At 36.4% G+C, this 15897-nt stretch overlaps 1 protein-coding gene across 5 annotated transcripts in view; it reads left to right on the top strand.

Annotated features, from left to right (window-relative positions):
* The window catches only part of RAB28 (RAB28, member RAS oncogene family), a 94635-nt gene that overhangs the window by 17517 nt on the left and 61221 nt on the right, over nt 1-15897 (top strand). For all 5 annotated transcript variants that reach the window (XM_036097336.2, XM_036097338.2, XM_078068389.1 and 2 more), the window contains exon 4: nt 5133-5262. In XM_036097336.2, the coding sequence (XP_035953229.1) occupies nt 5133-5262 (130 nt within the window). The remainder of the gene's footprint in view (nt 1-5132; nt 5263-15897) is intronic.

Raw genomic sequence — 15897 nt, 5'->3', positions numbered from 1 at the left:
AAAAGATTTTATTTATTTATTTGACAGAGAGGGACACAGCGAAAGATGGAACACAGCAGGGGGAGTGGGAGAGGGAGAAGCAGGCTTCCCGCTGAGCAGGGAGCCTGATGTGGGACTTGACCCCAGGACCCTGGGATCATGACCTGAGCCGAAGGCAGACGCTTAACGACTGAGCCACCCAGGCGCCCCACTTCAAATATTTCTTAAGTTCCATTCTCTTTTATTCTTCTGGTAGTCCATTTACATGTATGATACACCATTCAGAATTGTCACATAGGTTTTTGATGTTCTGTTTTATTCATTCTTTTTTCTCTTTGCATTTTACTTTTGGAAATTTCTATTACCTTATCTTCAAGCTTACAGATTCTTTCCTAGGCTGTGTCTGGTGTGCTGATGAGCCCATCAATGGCATTCTTCATTTCTGTTATAGTGGTTTTGATATCTAGCATTTCCTTTTCATTATTCTTTAGTGTTTCCATCTCTTTGTCTACATTATCCACCAGTTCTTGTATATTGTCTACCTTTTCCATTGGAACCTTTTTAAAAATATTTATCATAGTGTGTTTTAAAGTCCTGATCTGATCATTCCAAATTCCGTGTCATATTTCAGTCTGGTTCTAAGGCTTACTTTTTCCTTCAAACTGCCTTTTAGTGTGCCTTCTAATATTTTTTTTTTTTGAAAGCAAATATGTATACATTAATAAGAACTCAGGTAATAGGCCTTTAGTGTGAGGTTTTATGTTAATTGGCCAGGAATTGGTCTGTGTTTAATCTTTGCTGAGGCTCTAGGTACCAGAGACATCCAATTCCTCTAGTGTCCTTGTTTTTTTCTCCCTTGTCTTTTTGGGTATCTCAAAAAATTCTTCCTCAGTTGAAGTTTGTGTTTTGCAGCTCTTTCAAATGTAATATGCTACTATTATGCTGGAGCCCAGTTGGTGTTGTGGTAAAGTATGGAGGCAGGGAAGCATTCTATACTCTTATGATTAAGTCACAGCCTTATAGTGGGCCTGTGTCCCTGGGCTGTGACCTTTACAGGTGTTTATTAGCTCTTCCCACTTAGGTGAGACAGGATGGCTAGAAGGGGCTGGAGATGGAAACTGTCTTTCCCATGTGATATAAGACACTGATTAAGCTTTTTTCCTGGACAGTATGCCTTTATTTTAAATGGATAATACTCTGGGTGTATTTTACAATGGTTAACTTTTCCCTCACCATGTCAGAGCCATGGGGGGGATCTTTCTTGATGCTTTACCAAAAAGATCTGATAGAGTTTCTGGAGGTAAAATCCATGAAAGTGTGAGAGTACTCCCACCTGGGAGTTTTTCATTCTCAAAGTGGATCACACGCAGTCTCCAGCAGTTTATCAGAATTACCATTTAAGTGTTCCTACCCTTTGCTGGCTACAGCGGCTTCTGCTCCAGGTAAGCACATTTTGGCTATGACTCTTTGGATTCACCTGTCTCCCAGATTTCAGGGTGGTGAATTACCCTGCAAAGTCAGCTCTCTGTTTTGCCCAAGAAAAATCATAGATTTTTAGTTTGTTTAGATTTTTTCTTACTGTAAGGACAGACATGATGACTTCCAGGCTTTTTACAGGTCAGAGTTGAAACTGAAAATTCTAGAACACTTCTGTGTTTTAATGTCTTTTTGGTTTTCTCATTTTCCCTTTTCAGATTTTGACCACATTGGTGTAGGTCAGAACTGATGAAAGATTGTCATGTTAGGAGCAAAGATGGAATCATAGTTTTTTACATTAAGTGTTATTGAGAATGGGGTTTATGAACAGATGTTTGGGTTGGTGGATAGCTAGATTAATGAAAGGCATTTATCCTTCTGCCTTTCTTATGAGTTCTGGAAGATTCATAGGTATTGCTCTCTGAAAAATACTGGACACACTGATCTAGATCAGGAATTGGCAAACGTTTCCTTAGAGAACCAGATAGAAAATATTTTAGGTTTCACAGCCATACTATCTCTGTTGTAGCTACTCAGTTCTGCAGTTGTAGTACAAAAAGAGCCATTGATAATACTTAAACAAATAAGTATGACTGTATTTCAATGGAAGTTTATTTACAAATATGGACTTCGAGTTGAATTTGACCTTGGGGCCATAGTTTACCAACTCTTGTAGTATTTAATTTAATTTTTTAAAAAAAGACTGTGTTTATTTATTGGAGAGAGAAAGGAAGAGAGAGAGTGCACAAGTCGGGGGGAGGAGTAGAGGGAGAAGGAGAGGGAGAGGGAGAAGCAGACTCCCTGCTGAACAGGGAGCGTGATGCGGGGCTCAATCCCAGGACCCTGGGACAGTGACCTGAGCCGAAGGTAGACACTTAGCTGACTGAGCCACCCAGGTGCCCCAATTTTTTTTAAAGTAGGCTCCATGCCAAGCATGGAACCCAGTGTGGGGCTTGAACTCATGACTCTGAGCTGAGATAAAGAGTAGGAGGCTTAACTGACTGAGCCACCCACACAACCCTGTAGTATTTAATTTTTATTCTATAGCTCTGGTCTAGTACTGATCATAAAGAGATAGTGGCCATGTTTTATTTGCATATTCTATCATGTTCACATATTGATCCATGTTGAGATGAAGATTTTCATATGTTGATTTAGAAGAGTTCCAAAAATCTTAAGGTGTAAGAGACATCATAGGTCAATGGCTCAATCTATGAGCGTAAAAACTACCTCAAAGTTGCCTTGAAACTGTGATTCTTTTTTTTTTAAATTTTTTTATTGTTATGTTAATCCCCATACATTACATCATTAGTTGAAACTGTGATTCTTATTCACTCAGAATAATAAAAAATTCCCAGCAATTATGTAATATGTTAGTTTTTAAATAAGTCTATTTTTATTACTTCACATAATCATATAGACATGGCAAGTGTTACAGAGATGGACGACAGAAGCATTGCTCAAGATCAGTAGATGGTCGGGCCAAGACTGCAGCCCAGCAGCAGTCTGACTTTCAGGGCAGAGCTCTTGTAGCACAATATATTGTATCATTCAAGTCAGCTGGAGGTGGAATCAGTAGATTGAAGATTAGTTTTCTTCAAAGGCCAATTCTGGGGCATTTTTCTTTTCTTTTTTAAAGATTTTATTTATTTATTTATTAATTAATTATTTATGAAATCACGGATGTGTGTGCACACAGGAGAGGCAGAGAGAGAGGAAGAGGGAAAGAATCCTGAGCAGATTCCACCAAACGCAGAACCCATCTCCGGGGCTTGATCTCATGACCCAGAGGTCATGACCTGAACCAAAACCAAGAGCCAGATGCCCAACTGACTGAGCTACCCAGGTGCCCCTGGGGCATTATTCTTAATAAGAAAAGTGGACTTATGCTGATTATTTCAAATAATTTTGTGTTGGGCATTATTTCAAGGCATTTGGGAAGACAGAAATAGGTGTCTAAGTTATCAAAATAAATCAGACAAATGATTTTGCATAAAAATTATAGAATATTTAAACTGGAAGGGATTTTAGAGACCATTTACTTTCAGTGATCTAATTTTAGAGGCAAACAACCTGAGACCCAGAGAAGATAAGTGACTTGGGAGCCAGTGTAATTTAAAAGAGCATGGTGCTAGAAAGCTGTCAGGGTAGTGTGCTGGAACTGGCTTGAGAAAGTCCGTTATTAAATTTTTGGGAATTTTTGTGAGCCCTTTGTTGAATACATTCATGATTAAAAATTATATATAAATGCATAAATTATACTAAAAACAAAGATGCATGCTCAAATGCATCCTTTACTAATTATTTTAACATATATTTTTGTTATTATCTATTTTCTTGAAATTATTTATGTCTAGTGTAACTGTATGGTGCAGATGCAATATGGTAGTGTCCTACCCAGTTCTGTTCAGTGAAGTGACATCAGTAGCTTGAAAATGGCCCTAGGGGAGTATTTACCCCACAGAAATAGGCAAATGCTACAAATCCCACTCTGTAATTCCCTACCCGCACCACGACAATAGCCAGTTGATTAACCTTTACCAGCATATCACTGGCCATCACTTTTGTGTTCTGTACTTGTCTGTTTATGTGCCTGGCCTTGCTGCAAGACTGTGAGTTTCTGGAGGTTTGGAATTTATACCCATAGGACCCAGCACAATGCTGGGTATATAGTTGGCAGACAAGTGCTTATAGAGTGAATTCATTTTCTTTCAGCTCTTGATTCATATCTGGCTTCATCACTTACCTAGCTGTATGACCTTGGTTACTGTAACCTCTATTTATTAGTCAAATGAGAATAAGAATACCAGTGTTGCATTATTGTTGTAAGGACTAATGAAGAGATCTAAATATATGTCTAGATACATAGTAGGTACAAAAATGTAGTTAAAACTTATGATTACAACCAAAGAAGAAGGAGACATAAATGCTATTAGGGTCCAGACTTACACTGTATGCAGAGCTTTGTAGTAAGTGTTTGACCACAAACTGGATGAGAATCAAGAATGTGGCACTGTTATATTTGTGTGTGTACATACTTCTCCTTCCCACACAAAATAATGGGATATATTAAAAGGAACATGATATATAAGAGGCAGGAAGCAATCCCTCTGTTATATTTGGCTTTGTTCAGGCTCTTATTACAGTATCATGTCCAGTTTTACATTGCTCATTTTAAAGAGGATGTCAAAAAACTGTATGTAGTGTGTCCTGGGAAGAACCCAACAACTATGATTAAAGGGATAGAAAATAGGTCCTTTGAGGCAAGTTTAAGGAATTGAGTTTGTTTATTCTGGAAAGGGGACAGTAAAGGAGTTACTTAACTATCTTCAAGTACATGAAGGGTTATTATGAGGAGGATACTCTCATGTTGTTCTCCAAATGCACAGAGGCCCAAAAGAGGAAATCGACTTATTTCATTTAAAGAAAATTGTGTTAAACACTAAAATTGACTATCAAGGGATGTCATGGAATCTCCATTTTTGAAATATTTAAAAAGAGCAGCAGCAGATGGTTATTTATTGAAAGGTTTACATGTTTGACCTCATGAAAGTTACAGGCAGGATTGTAGACCTTGCAGCTTTTTCAACTCTATGATACAGTTTTCTTGTATTCATTGTAACTGACCATGCATATGCCAGGTATCTTACAAAGATTCTGTAACTCTTTTGTGACAGGGAATCCTCTTGGTATATGATATTACAAATTATCAAAGCTTTGAGAATTTAGAAGACTGGTATTCTGTGGTGAAGAAAGTGAGCGAGGAGTCAGAAACTCAGCCACTGGTTGCCTTGGTGGGCAATAAAAGTAAGTTATTAATGCTTATTTATGTATAGTAATTTATTTGCCTATCCCGTAGTCTTTATTCCTACAAAAATGTTGATGTTTAGAAACATAAAAGATACAGCTTTCCTGGACTAAGTACATTGCTGGAGGAGAACATTTTTAAAGATGTATACAATCTTTTCAATAACAGTTTTGATGCTTGATCTGTCATAACTGCTCTGCTGGTTTGGCCAGTTCCTGTTCAGGTAAGTTCTGTTCTGACCCTGTGTGTTTTGGCTTCCTGTGGTCTGAGGAAGCAGCATGGACTATTAAGAACAGCAACACAGCTGCAGATTTTATGATACTGCACTACAGCGTCAGCTCTGCCCCAGAGATTTTGAGAGAGAGATTTCATTAAATGGTCCCCTTTTCTAGGAAAGAAAGCATTGTCTGGGTGGAATTTTGTGTGCATTGTTCCTTGCTCACATCTCTCATAAACTTCTCTTTCTAAATTTTTGGGGTTTGTTCTAAAATGTAGATAATTTTTTTTTTTTTTTTTTTTTTTTAAGAAAGAGTGTATTGGGGGATGAGTAGTGCTTGGTAAAAATGGTGGATAAGTAATTTTTGAGATCTGTCTCTTGGGCTATGATATACAGCATATAAAATTACAAGACTGAATTTAGTATGGGACTGTTAGTTGGTTCATAGTCCTACAATGCAGTTACCTGGAAAAGGAGACATTAATAAGGGTTTTTAAATATATAAAATACTATGATATGACCTAATCTTCTACAACTATTTGAGGTCAGAAAAAGAGAAAATGAATTTAAATTATACCATGGAGGATTTAGGTCAGGAACAGTTTCCTGACTACAAGCGTTGTTAAACCAATACCCAAGTATACTACCACGAGAATTATCTTCTCCAAAGGTCTTTAAAAGTATAGTGCATTTTTTTCTGTGTAATTATTTGGGAAATAGTACTTCCTAAAGGACTAAACCAAGATTTCTTCATTATGTGATTTTGCACACTTAGATGAACATTTAATAAATCCAAGCCTTACTTTAAAATCATTACAAAACAGGTGTGGATACCATTTCTCTGAAGAGTTAAAAATAGAAATTTTATAATACCTTTTTAGAAGATAGTATTATATATCATGAAATGGATGTCTTGGGTAAAAGATACAGTTTTTTAAAGCTTTAGTTTAATTTTGCTATTCTGTTCTGTAAATATTTCTAATTGAATGAATCAGATGCTTTTAAATTCATTGAAATTCTCCTTTAAAAAGTTTTGATGACCTTAGGTTCTGTTTCTGAGTGCAGCTTTTCATTTTAGGAGATCATTTCTTAGTTACCATGTTACTGAAGCACTGGCTTGTATTATGGTTAAATGTTTGTGCTTTATTAGCAGTTTCTCATCACCTTTTAGGAAATTATAGAGTAAGAAAGGGATGGGGGTTGAGACTTGTTTTCATTTCTTTCAAGACATAATTTGACTACCATCTGGAGTAATGGTGTAGTGGTGCATAATTATATACATTATGTGTTTATGTGGTCCTATCAGATTGGAGGCTATTGGACAGTGCGGGTGATGCCATTCCTAAATTTTTAAAAACAAACATTTATATAAGTTATATGAATTTATGAAAAAAATTATTACAGTGTTATGTTTGAGATTTAATAGCATAAGAAGTTGAGTTTTTTAGCTTTTGGCTTAGCTCTAACCCCTTCCTTGTATTTATAATACTCTCAGAATGAGATCATAGAATAAAATATGCAGTCACACAGAATGTTACATTTGTAAAATGAAGAGATTATAAAATGAACATTTTCCTGGATATTATTTACTGCATAATCTGTCACTGGCCTGATTTCATATGGTCATGTAATAAAAGATCTTGAAATCTGTGTTTCCAAGTTGGTGTTACATTAGTATAGTAGTGTGTACTCATCTTCTGTTTGGGGGGACAAAATTATATTAAAAAGCAAAGATTTTACATGTGGATTAAAGGTAAAGCAAAAGAAACATGATGGGAAGACATCTGAAACTGGATTATCATGTTCCTTATCTACAGAGAGTCATCTTCTACCTAAATGTGCTTTTTAAAACTCATCATTGTGTCCTGTTCTTTGCAACTTAGAAAGTTGCAAAATGGAAAGTATATGTTGAAAAGATGTATGTATAGGCTATGAAAATATTGGCAGCAGTAGCCAACTTTTATTTCATTTTTAAAAAGGTTTTATTTATTTATTTATTTTAGAGAGAGTATGTGTGTGTGTGAGCGAGCGAGCAGGGCTTGGGGGCAGACGGTGAGGGAGAGAGAGAGAGAATCCCAAGCAGACTCCATGCTGAGTGAGGAGCCAGACATGGGACTGGATCGCACAACCCATGAGTCATGACTTGAGCTGAAATCACGAGTCTGACATTTAACCGACTGAGCCACCTAGGCACCCCAGCAGTAGCCAACTTTTAGCCAAAATTTAGCAGGATAGGATAGACAGAAAATTTCTGTATAGGGAGAGAGAGGGAGAGAGAGAAGGAAGGAGGGAGGAAGAGAAAGGGAGGAAGTGGAGAGGGAGTGTGCATATGTGTGTCTTTGTTTTTTTTTTTTTTTAAGATTTTATTTACTTGACAGAGAGAAAGAGACAGCGAGAGCAGGAACACAAGCAGGGGGAGTGGGAGAGGGAGAAGCAGGCCTCCCGCAGAGCAGGGAGCCCGATGCGGGGCTCGATCCCAGCACCCTGGGATCATGACCTGAGCTGAAGGCAGACGCTTAATGACTGAGCCACCCAGGCACCCCAAAGATCATTTGTTTTTTATTAAAATATAGTAAACTCACAGAAATTTGGGCTAAGGATTGAAGCTAGTCTTAGGTAAGGGTGAATTATGGGTTTATTTTTATTAAAAATTGTGTTTTACTATGTTTAAATATAATGAATAACTAGAATAGGTTAATGAAGTAGCCAGTAGAGGAAGGGATTTGCTTTTATGAAATAGAATTGTTAACAATTAAATTATTTCAGTGTATAATGCTTAAAACAAATTTATTTTAGTCTGTATTCTATTCTGAAAGGCTCTGAGGCACTAGTTAGTATTTTTTCTTTGTACTATTTAAGATTTTATTTTATTTATTTTTTTAAGATTTTATTTATTTACCAGAGAGAGAGAGAGAGCATGCACAAAGGGAGAAGAAGAAGCAGACCTTCACTGAGCGGGGAGCCTGATTCGGGGCTCTATCCTAGGACCCTGGGATCATTAACTGAGCCAAAGGCAGACGCTTAACTGACAGGCGCTCCTATACTATTTAAATTTGTATTGAGTTATGGTTAAGATCATAGGGCTTTGAGGGGCGCCTGGGTGGCTCAGTTGGTTGGGCAACTGCCTTCGGCTCAGGTCATGATCCTGGAGTCCCAGGATCGAGTCCTGCATCGGGCTCCCTGCTTGGCGGGGAGTCTGCTTCTCCCTCTGACCCTCCCCCGTCTCATGCTCTCTCTCTATCTCATTCTCTCTCTCAAATAAATAAATAAAATCTTTAAAAAAAAAAAGATCATAGGGCTTTGAATTTCGGCATACTTTGCTTTTATAAGCCCAGTTTCTTCACTTAACAGCAGTGTGACATCAGACTTTGTATCTAGATACCTCAACTTCCTCATCTGAGGTAAGGATAATAGCTGCTGTCTGGTAAAGTTGGTTTAAAGATTAAATGAGATATTACATGGAAAGCACTTAGCCTGTGATCTGTATACTGTAAGTGCTCAATAACTATTATCATCATCGTTATTATCATTCATAATAGTCTTTTAAAAACACTGACTGTAGCTTCAATTTGAATGATCACAAATTACAAATTAGTAGAGCTGAAACAGATATTTTACAAAAGTGGCCTGGAGGTAAAGGTTCCTAGAGAATCCCTTTGTCATCATCTTATGTCTTGGGTTTTTGTTTTTTCTGTTCTTTTTCGATCACTTCTCGTACCATATGATGGGTGGGGCAATTCAGTTCAAACATTCTGGAGTGCTAGCAATGTGTATTCAGTTAGACGTTCATTTGCACAAAGGTTGAGACAAAAAGAGTGCTTAAGGAGTGATAGGGACCTGTTAACCTTAATTTTAACCTTTAATTAATTAGTCTTAATTTTATTCTTTTGCTTAGCTGCCTTCAAGTTTTCTAAAAATTTGAATGCCTTTCTTTTGCTCTGTTTGGTTGTTGGGATTAATAAGTATAATTATGTCCAAATCTTCATGGGAGGCCCTACTTTTCCCTAGCAAGGTAAGCATAAATTCCTGGTAGGTAACTTCCAAAATGGGAAAGAGGGAAAGTCATCTACTTATTCTGTGAACTTACAGAAGTTCTGTTGAAGTTTGATGGTGTCTGCAGCCCAATGTGGAATGAAACAACTGATAGGCACCTGGAAACCATTCTATTGCCATCTGAGGCAATTTCTGCAATTCACGGAGCCAGATCTACGAGGTCTGGTACCTGATTTCCTGGCCTTGAAAGTCTTGCTCTCTCACTTGATCAGAGACTGCCCCGCGGAGCCTCAGGGTTTTCTATTTATGTCTGCTTCTGGGCTTATTACAGGTGGACCTGGCCATGGCCTAAAACACCATCACCTCTCATGTGAACTATTGCAGTAGCTTCCTAACTGTCCCTCCTGCTTCTGGCTTTGCTCTCCTACAATCCCAGTTCCCAAATGGCAAATCATGTTATTATGACTCTTCTAGTGCTTTCTCATCACACTTAGAATGAATTCCAAACTCCTCATCCAAATTTACCAAGCACTAGGTGATCGGGCTCCTACCTGCCTCTCAGACCTCTTCTTCTACTGTGTGTTCCCTTGCCACTAGATGCTAAGGCACACTTGTCTTTTTTTCTGTACTTAAAACATTCTAACTTAATTTGTACCATAGGGTTTCTTCTGCTTGAAATACTTCTGGTCTCTGCTTGACTGGCTCCATTTTATCATTTGGATCTCATCTTAAATGTCATCTCCTCGGAGTTCCCTTTCTTGGCCACTCAGTGTAAACAGGCCATGCAGTCCCTTTCTCTCAGGACATTCAGTTTCACCTATCTGTGGAGCTTCAGTGCCATCTGATGCTGTTCTTGTTTGTTTCTTGTCTGTCTTTCCCCACTAAAATCTAAGCTCAACGAAACCTAAAGACCTCATCACTGAGAACAGTGCCTGAATGAATGAATACTGAATGAATGAATAAAAGCCTTTTCATGAAGACTCCGTTGAAATCAGAAGTGTTTATGGCCCGGGATGTGTTATTAAGGGAAAATGCTTTTCTTAATGAGGAAAAATACATGTGTAGATACAGGGAATCTGTTAGATGGCCTTCGGGCCCAACTGGCCTACTGAATTCCACCTTGGTGAATATGTCAGAGAGTTTCTTAGGAAGTATATTGAAGTTATATTGTGCTGGATCATGTATGAGAAAAAATGTCGTAGACTTTATATCATGATTTTAAGTTAAATATAAAAGAATTAAGAATTTTCCTTTTTCCTAATGCGATTTTTACGTAATGGTAGAAACCTACGCTTTTGACTTTTTATTTTTTTTAAATTTTTGTGTTTAATTCCAGAAACCATCTATATTAAAGTTACAGTTTTAATTTTTCTTTCAGTGTTTTAGGAAAGCTCCCATTAAAATGAAATGAACATTGAGGAATATTAATTTTTTAAAGATTAATTTTAAATTCAATCCATGTTTTATAAGCACAGGGCATTTTAATTTGTCATTTTGTTATTTTCTATCTTTACGCTGTTATGTTTTCCTACTATCTGATCCATCAGCTGGTTTCTCCCCTGACTAGCTAACATTCTCAGTTGGATAGATTGTAAACAGAAATTAACAGGGGTTGCATAGAAGCTGCCCTCTTCCTGATTTATAGCTTCTTAGTTAGTGGAGGGGTGGTGGTTATCAGTAACTTGTATTGGGGGTAGGAATTATCACGCTCTGGGATAGAGTGGATGGATGAATGATTTCTGCTCTTAAAGATATTAACCAGATCCTTTCCCAAATAAAGACTAATAACTCAGATTTTTAAACAATCTTCATGACAGATGAGGGCATAGAGGAGAGTGCATCAACACTAATTAACAATGTTGAGTGTATATTCTTCTTAACAGTGATTGATTGTTCTTGGAGTGCTATCTCTGCTCAGGAAGTGATGTTTTACACTGCGAGGTTCAAAGGTTACATTTTAATGTACTCTGTAGTTGTGTTCCCTGAACGCAATGGAAATGTATTAGTAGAACAAGTAAATTTCAAGTTGGAAAATTTAACTGATGCCCTCAATAAAATTATCAGAAAATTTTTAAAAGATTATTCTTTATTCTTAGTGTAAGAGGAGTATAAGAAATGGTTATATATTCAGCTTGGAAAACTTCATGGGAATTTACACAAAGGTGCTTGCTTATCCTGTGAATCTTTTGAGTGTTCAAAAATTCTAATGTTATCTGGAGAGCAGAAAATGTGAAGTAGGTAACATTTACTTTGATTCCTACTTTGAAGGATTCATATCAACTTCTATAAAAGTTATCATCTACAATATTATAACAAAGTGAACGAATGAGTAATTATTAACAGTTTGCTTAAGAGAGTTTATTATTTATATAAAGCATGAACAGAAACTCTTTTGAGAATTTGAAAAGTTCATTCTGTTTATACTTTGTGAATTAAAACATTCTGCCTCCTTGCCCATTTATTTTAATACTTTGGTTCTGTTTTGTTCTGGGAATAGTAATTCCAAAGTATCAGGTCCAAGTGTCTTTTCAGATGGACTTTATATTTTTGTTTCTATTGCTTCATTTTTTTTCTTTTTTCTCTCTTTGCATGTAAATTTGTTCACTAAAGCTATGATTATTTATTTACTGGAAGATGCTGAGAGCATCTGATTCTGACAGCATCAGTAGTCTGTGTACTGAGAGAGTGTTTTAACATACACTCTTAAAGCTGTTCTTTAGCATGATACTTCACACTCTTGCTGTACTTTCAGAACATTTTTATAGTATTTCCAGTTCAGTTGGTGGAGTAGTTTTCCTCAAATTAAATGCATAGGATTGCATTCAGACTGCTGTTTGGACTGATACTTATTGGGGAAGAAAATGTCAAATGAGTGCTTTTTCATAACACTTATCAAAATCACTTTTTACCGGACAGTTGTTGCAGTGATGTTATTATGTCATTTCATAATTACTTTTTTTTAGATAGCCTCCTTCAAACCATTTGACAGTATTATAATGTCCTTAGCCTGAGAAGCATTAAGGTTTCTGTGGTTTGGTTTTGTTTGTTTGGGGGAATTGTATAAGCATTTCTGTCATAACAATCTGTTTATGAAATTTCTGTTCATCTTCTTCTTCTCATGATAGAGAAACTTTATTAAATGCTAAAGAAAGGTCATCCACTTTTCTTTTATGTAAATCTCTGATTTTAAAAATTAGAAGAAAATATTAAATATTAATTTTAATTTACTAAGTTACAATTATAAAAATGTGTAGCTTTATAAAATTTATAAATTTTAAAAAAAATTTATAGCTATAAAAACAGATTTCTTTGTGAAAAAGCAATTTAAATTTTTCATTAATGTAATTTAGGCCTCTTTAATAATTTATTTTAATTTTATTTGCAGTGATTGTGGAACAAATCCAATACAGTTTAAAGGAAGACTTAGAGTGGGGATCAGAAAACTTTAGCTTTTGTCCTGGGGCTGTCATTTTATCTGGTTACGTCACCTTGGGCAATTTACTTAATCACTTAGGATCATCCTCGTGCATAAAATGAGGGATTATACTTGGTAATCATAAGCACCTTCCATTACTAAAATATGATGACCCAAGCATGTTTAGTAGTAAGTCTGCTTAATTGAACATATTTACTACCATATAATTTTAAGAGAGTTTAATTTTAACTTTATATGTCCTGTAGACCCTGTCCTCTTATCTTTGCAATGGTTTCTTAGGCTCATTTTATTCAATTGTTAGATTATTAAGAATCTATTTTCTTTATACATGGATAGGTCCATATACCTAATCACAGTAATAATAATAACTAGCTAAGATTTATTGAATTCTTATTACTTGCTAGGCACACCTTGGAAATACTGTCAACTTTGGAGTGTTTGGGGGGCTCTAAAAATAGCATTTCTTTTTAATTTAAAAATTTTCTTGAGCTTAGAATTTACTTTTTATTTTCTATGACATTATTTCCTAAAATTTCACTTGAATGTCTAGTTTTGCAGTATAAATAAGGCAGTTCAGCAGGTATTTCCTTTTTTTTTTTTTTCTATGTCTTCTCTCATTCATTCATTTCATTTAACAATTAGTTATTGAGCCACATACCTGTCTAGGTGTTAGGGATACAGAAATGAACAGACAAAAATTCTTGCCTTCATCTAGCCTGGTCCCAGTAGAGGAAGACAGTAAATAAATGAATAAGAAAATATATAGTATGTTAAATGATGCTAAGTTTTGTATAGGTAAAGCAGGGAAGGGAGAAAAGGGAAGACATGGAAGAAGGTGTTAAGATTTTAAATATGGTAGCAAGGAAAGTTTGAGAAGATGACATTTGAGCAAAGAGATAAAGGAAGAAAGAGAGAGTGCCACAGAGATATCTGGAGTTATCCAAGTAGGAGGGAAGAGTAGGAAGAGTAGTGAGATGGTATTTTGTTTTTTTCCCCCCTCTGGAACTCCAAGAAGGCGTGTGTGTGTGTGTGTGTGTGTTTGTGTTTGTAGCAGTGTGTGTAGCTATATGTAGGGAATAGTCAGTGAAAGAATCGTGTAGGACATGAAGATATAAAGAGGAAAGGGTCTAGGAAGAGGACAGATCAGGAAAGCCTTTGTAAGGGCTTCAACTTTTACTCTGTGTGAGATGGAAAGCCACTAAGGGTTTTCAGCAGAGTGAAGTGATTTAACTTGAAAGGATCACTACAGTTCTTATTGTGAGAATTTACTATAGTGGGTATGCATGGAAGCAAACTAAACAGATAAGAGGCTTTTGACATAATCCAGGTGAGAAATAATGGTGGTATGGAATAGGGTGATGGCAAGTAGAAGTAGTGAGAAGGAGTTGGCTTCTGGATACATTTTGAACTAGGGGTGATAGATTTTCTCATAGACTGGTTGTGGAGTTAGAGCAGAGAAGAGGTAAGATAATGCCACGATTTTTGGCCTAGGCTTCTGGAAGGCTAAAGTTCAATCTACTGACTTGAGAAAGAGTGCAGGAAGAACAGTTTTGGGTGAGGATCACAAGTTTGCTTTTGGACATGTTAAGTTTGAGGTACTTACATTAATCATCTATGTGGAGATATTTAATAGGTAGTTGGATATATGAGTCTGGAGTTCAGGGGCAAGAGGAGGTCTAGAGATAAAAGTCTGGGAGTCAACAACATATTGATGGTATTTAAATCCTGAGACTGGGTGAACTTTACATAGGAGTGAGTATAAAAAGAGAAGAAGTCCAAAGATTGATCCTTGGGTTATAGCCATGTTTTAAAGTTTGGGGAAATAAAGAAAGATCAGCAAAGGAATTGGAATGTGGCCAGTGGAGATCGGAGGAAAATCCTGAGAGTGAAGTATCCTGGAAGCCACATGTAAAGGTGTTTTAGGAAGGGGGTGATCAATAGATGAGGACCAAGAATGATTATTAGATTAAGTACATAGAGGCGATGAGTGTTGCCCTTGGCAAAGAGGTTCATTGGAGTGGTGTGGGTGAAAGCTGAGTAGAGTGAGTTGAAGAGAGAAGGGAAGTCAATGAATTGTAGACAGTGAATAGAAGCAATGTGTGTACGTAATGCCACTCTACAAGGGAGTTGGTAAATGGGGCAGCTGCTGGAGGGAATGTGGGTCAGAACTCTGGTGGTGGTGTTTTTAAAGAATGGGAGATATTATAGCATGTTTTATGTTCATGGGAAGAGAAGGACATAGGGTATGTGTGCAAATATCTAATGACATAAAATGCATGTCTTTTTATTGTTTTTGAACTTGTTCTATTTTTAGATACAAGTTTGAATGAGTCATCTCCATTCCTTAATCTTCAATCTATTGCATTGATTCTGACTTAGTGAAAAAGTAGAACATGAGCAATCTGTGAAGACTTTCCCAAATCTTAAACTCTTTAGAGTGTTGAGAGAAACAAATAAATAGAAGAGGACTAGGACAGAATACTAGGTAGTTTCTGTGTTTGTTTTTTTTTTTCCCCAGTTGTCAATATGCTGCATTTTACCTTCTCTTTATTTTTATGTTTTGTATTTTTTAAAAAATAATTATTAGCTATTTATCGCTTTTTAAACTGTGTGATTCTTCTAAAAAAGTCACCTTTTTTTAGAGTACAGCTCTCCCCTCCTGCAGTTATACAGGTGTTCTTCAGTTGAAGCTCCATGAATGCCTACTGCCTTGTTCATGGCTGTCATTCTAGCATCTAGCTTAGTCTCTGCACACAGGAAGTGCTCAATAGATACTTGTTATGAATGACTAGAAAAGTATTAATTCTCTATCTCAGTGAAAAATGGAACTACAGACTTTCTGAGATGATAAAGTGAAAATAATACTTTTCTGGCTTCTGTACAACTCTGACCCCAGATTTTTCTTTTTTTTTTTAATTTAATTTTATTATGTTATGTTAATCACCATACATTACATCATTAGTTTTTGATGTAGTGTTCCGTGATTCA

This window comes from Halichoerus grypus, chromosome 3, assembly GCF_964656455.1.
Source record: "Halichoerus grypus chromosome 3, mHalGry1.hap1.1, whole genome shotgun sequence".
NCBI lineage: Eukaryota > Metazoa > Chordata > Mammalia > Carnivora > Phocidae > Halichoerus > Halichoerus grypus.
The sequence above is the reverse complement of the archived record's forward strand: the minus strand, read 5'-3'. Positions and strand labels throughout refer to the sequence as shown.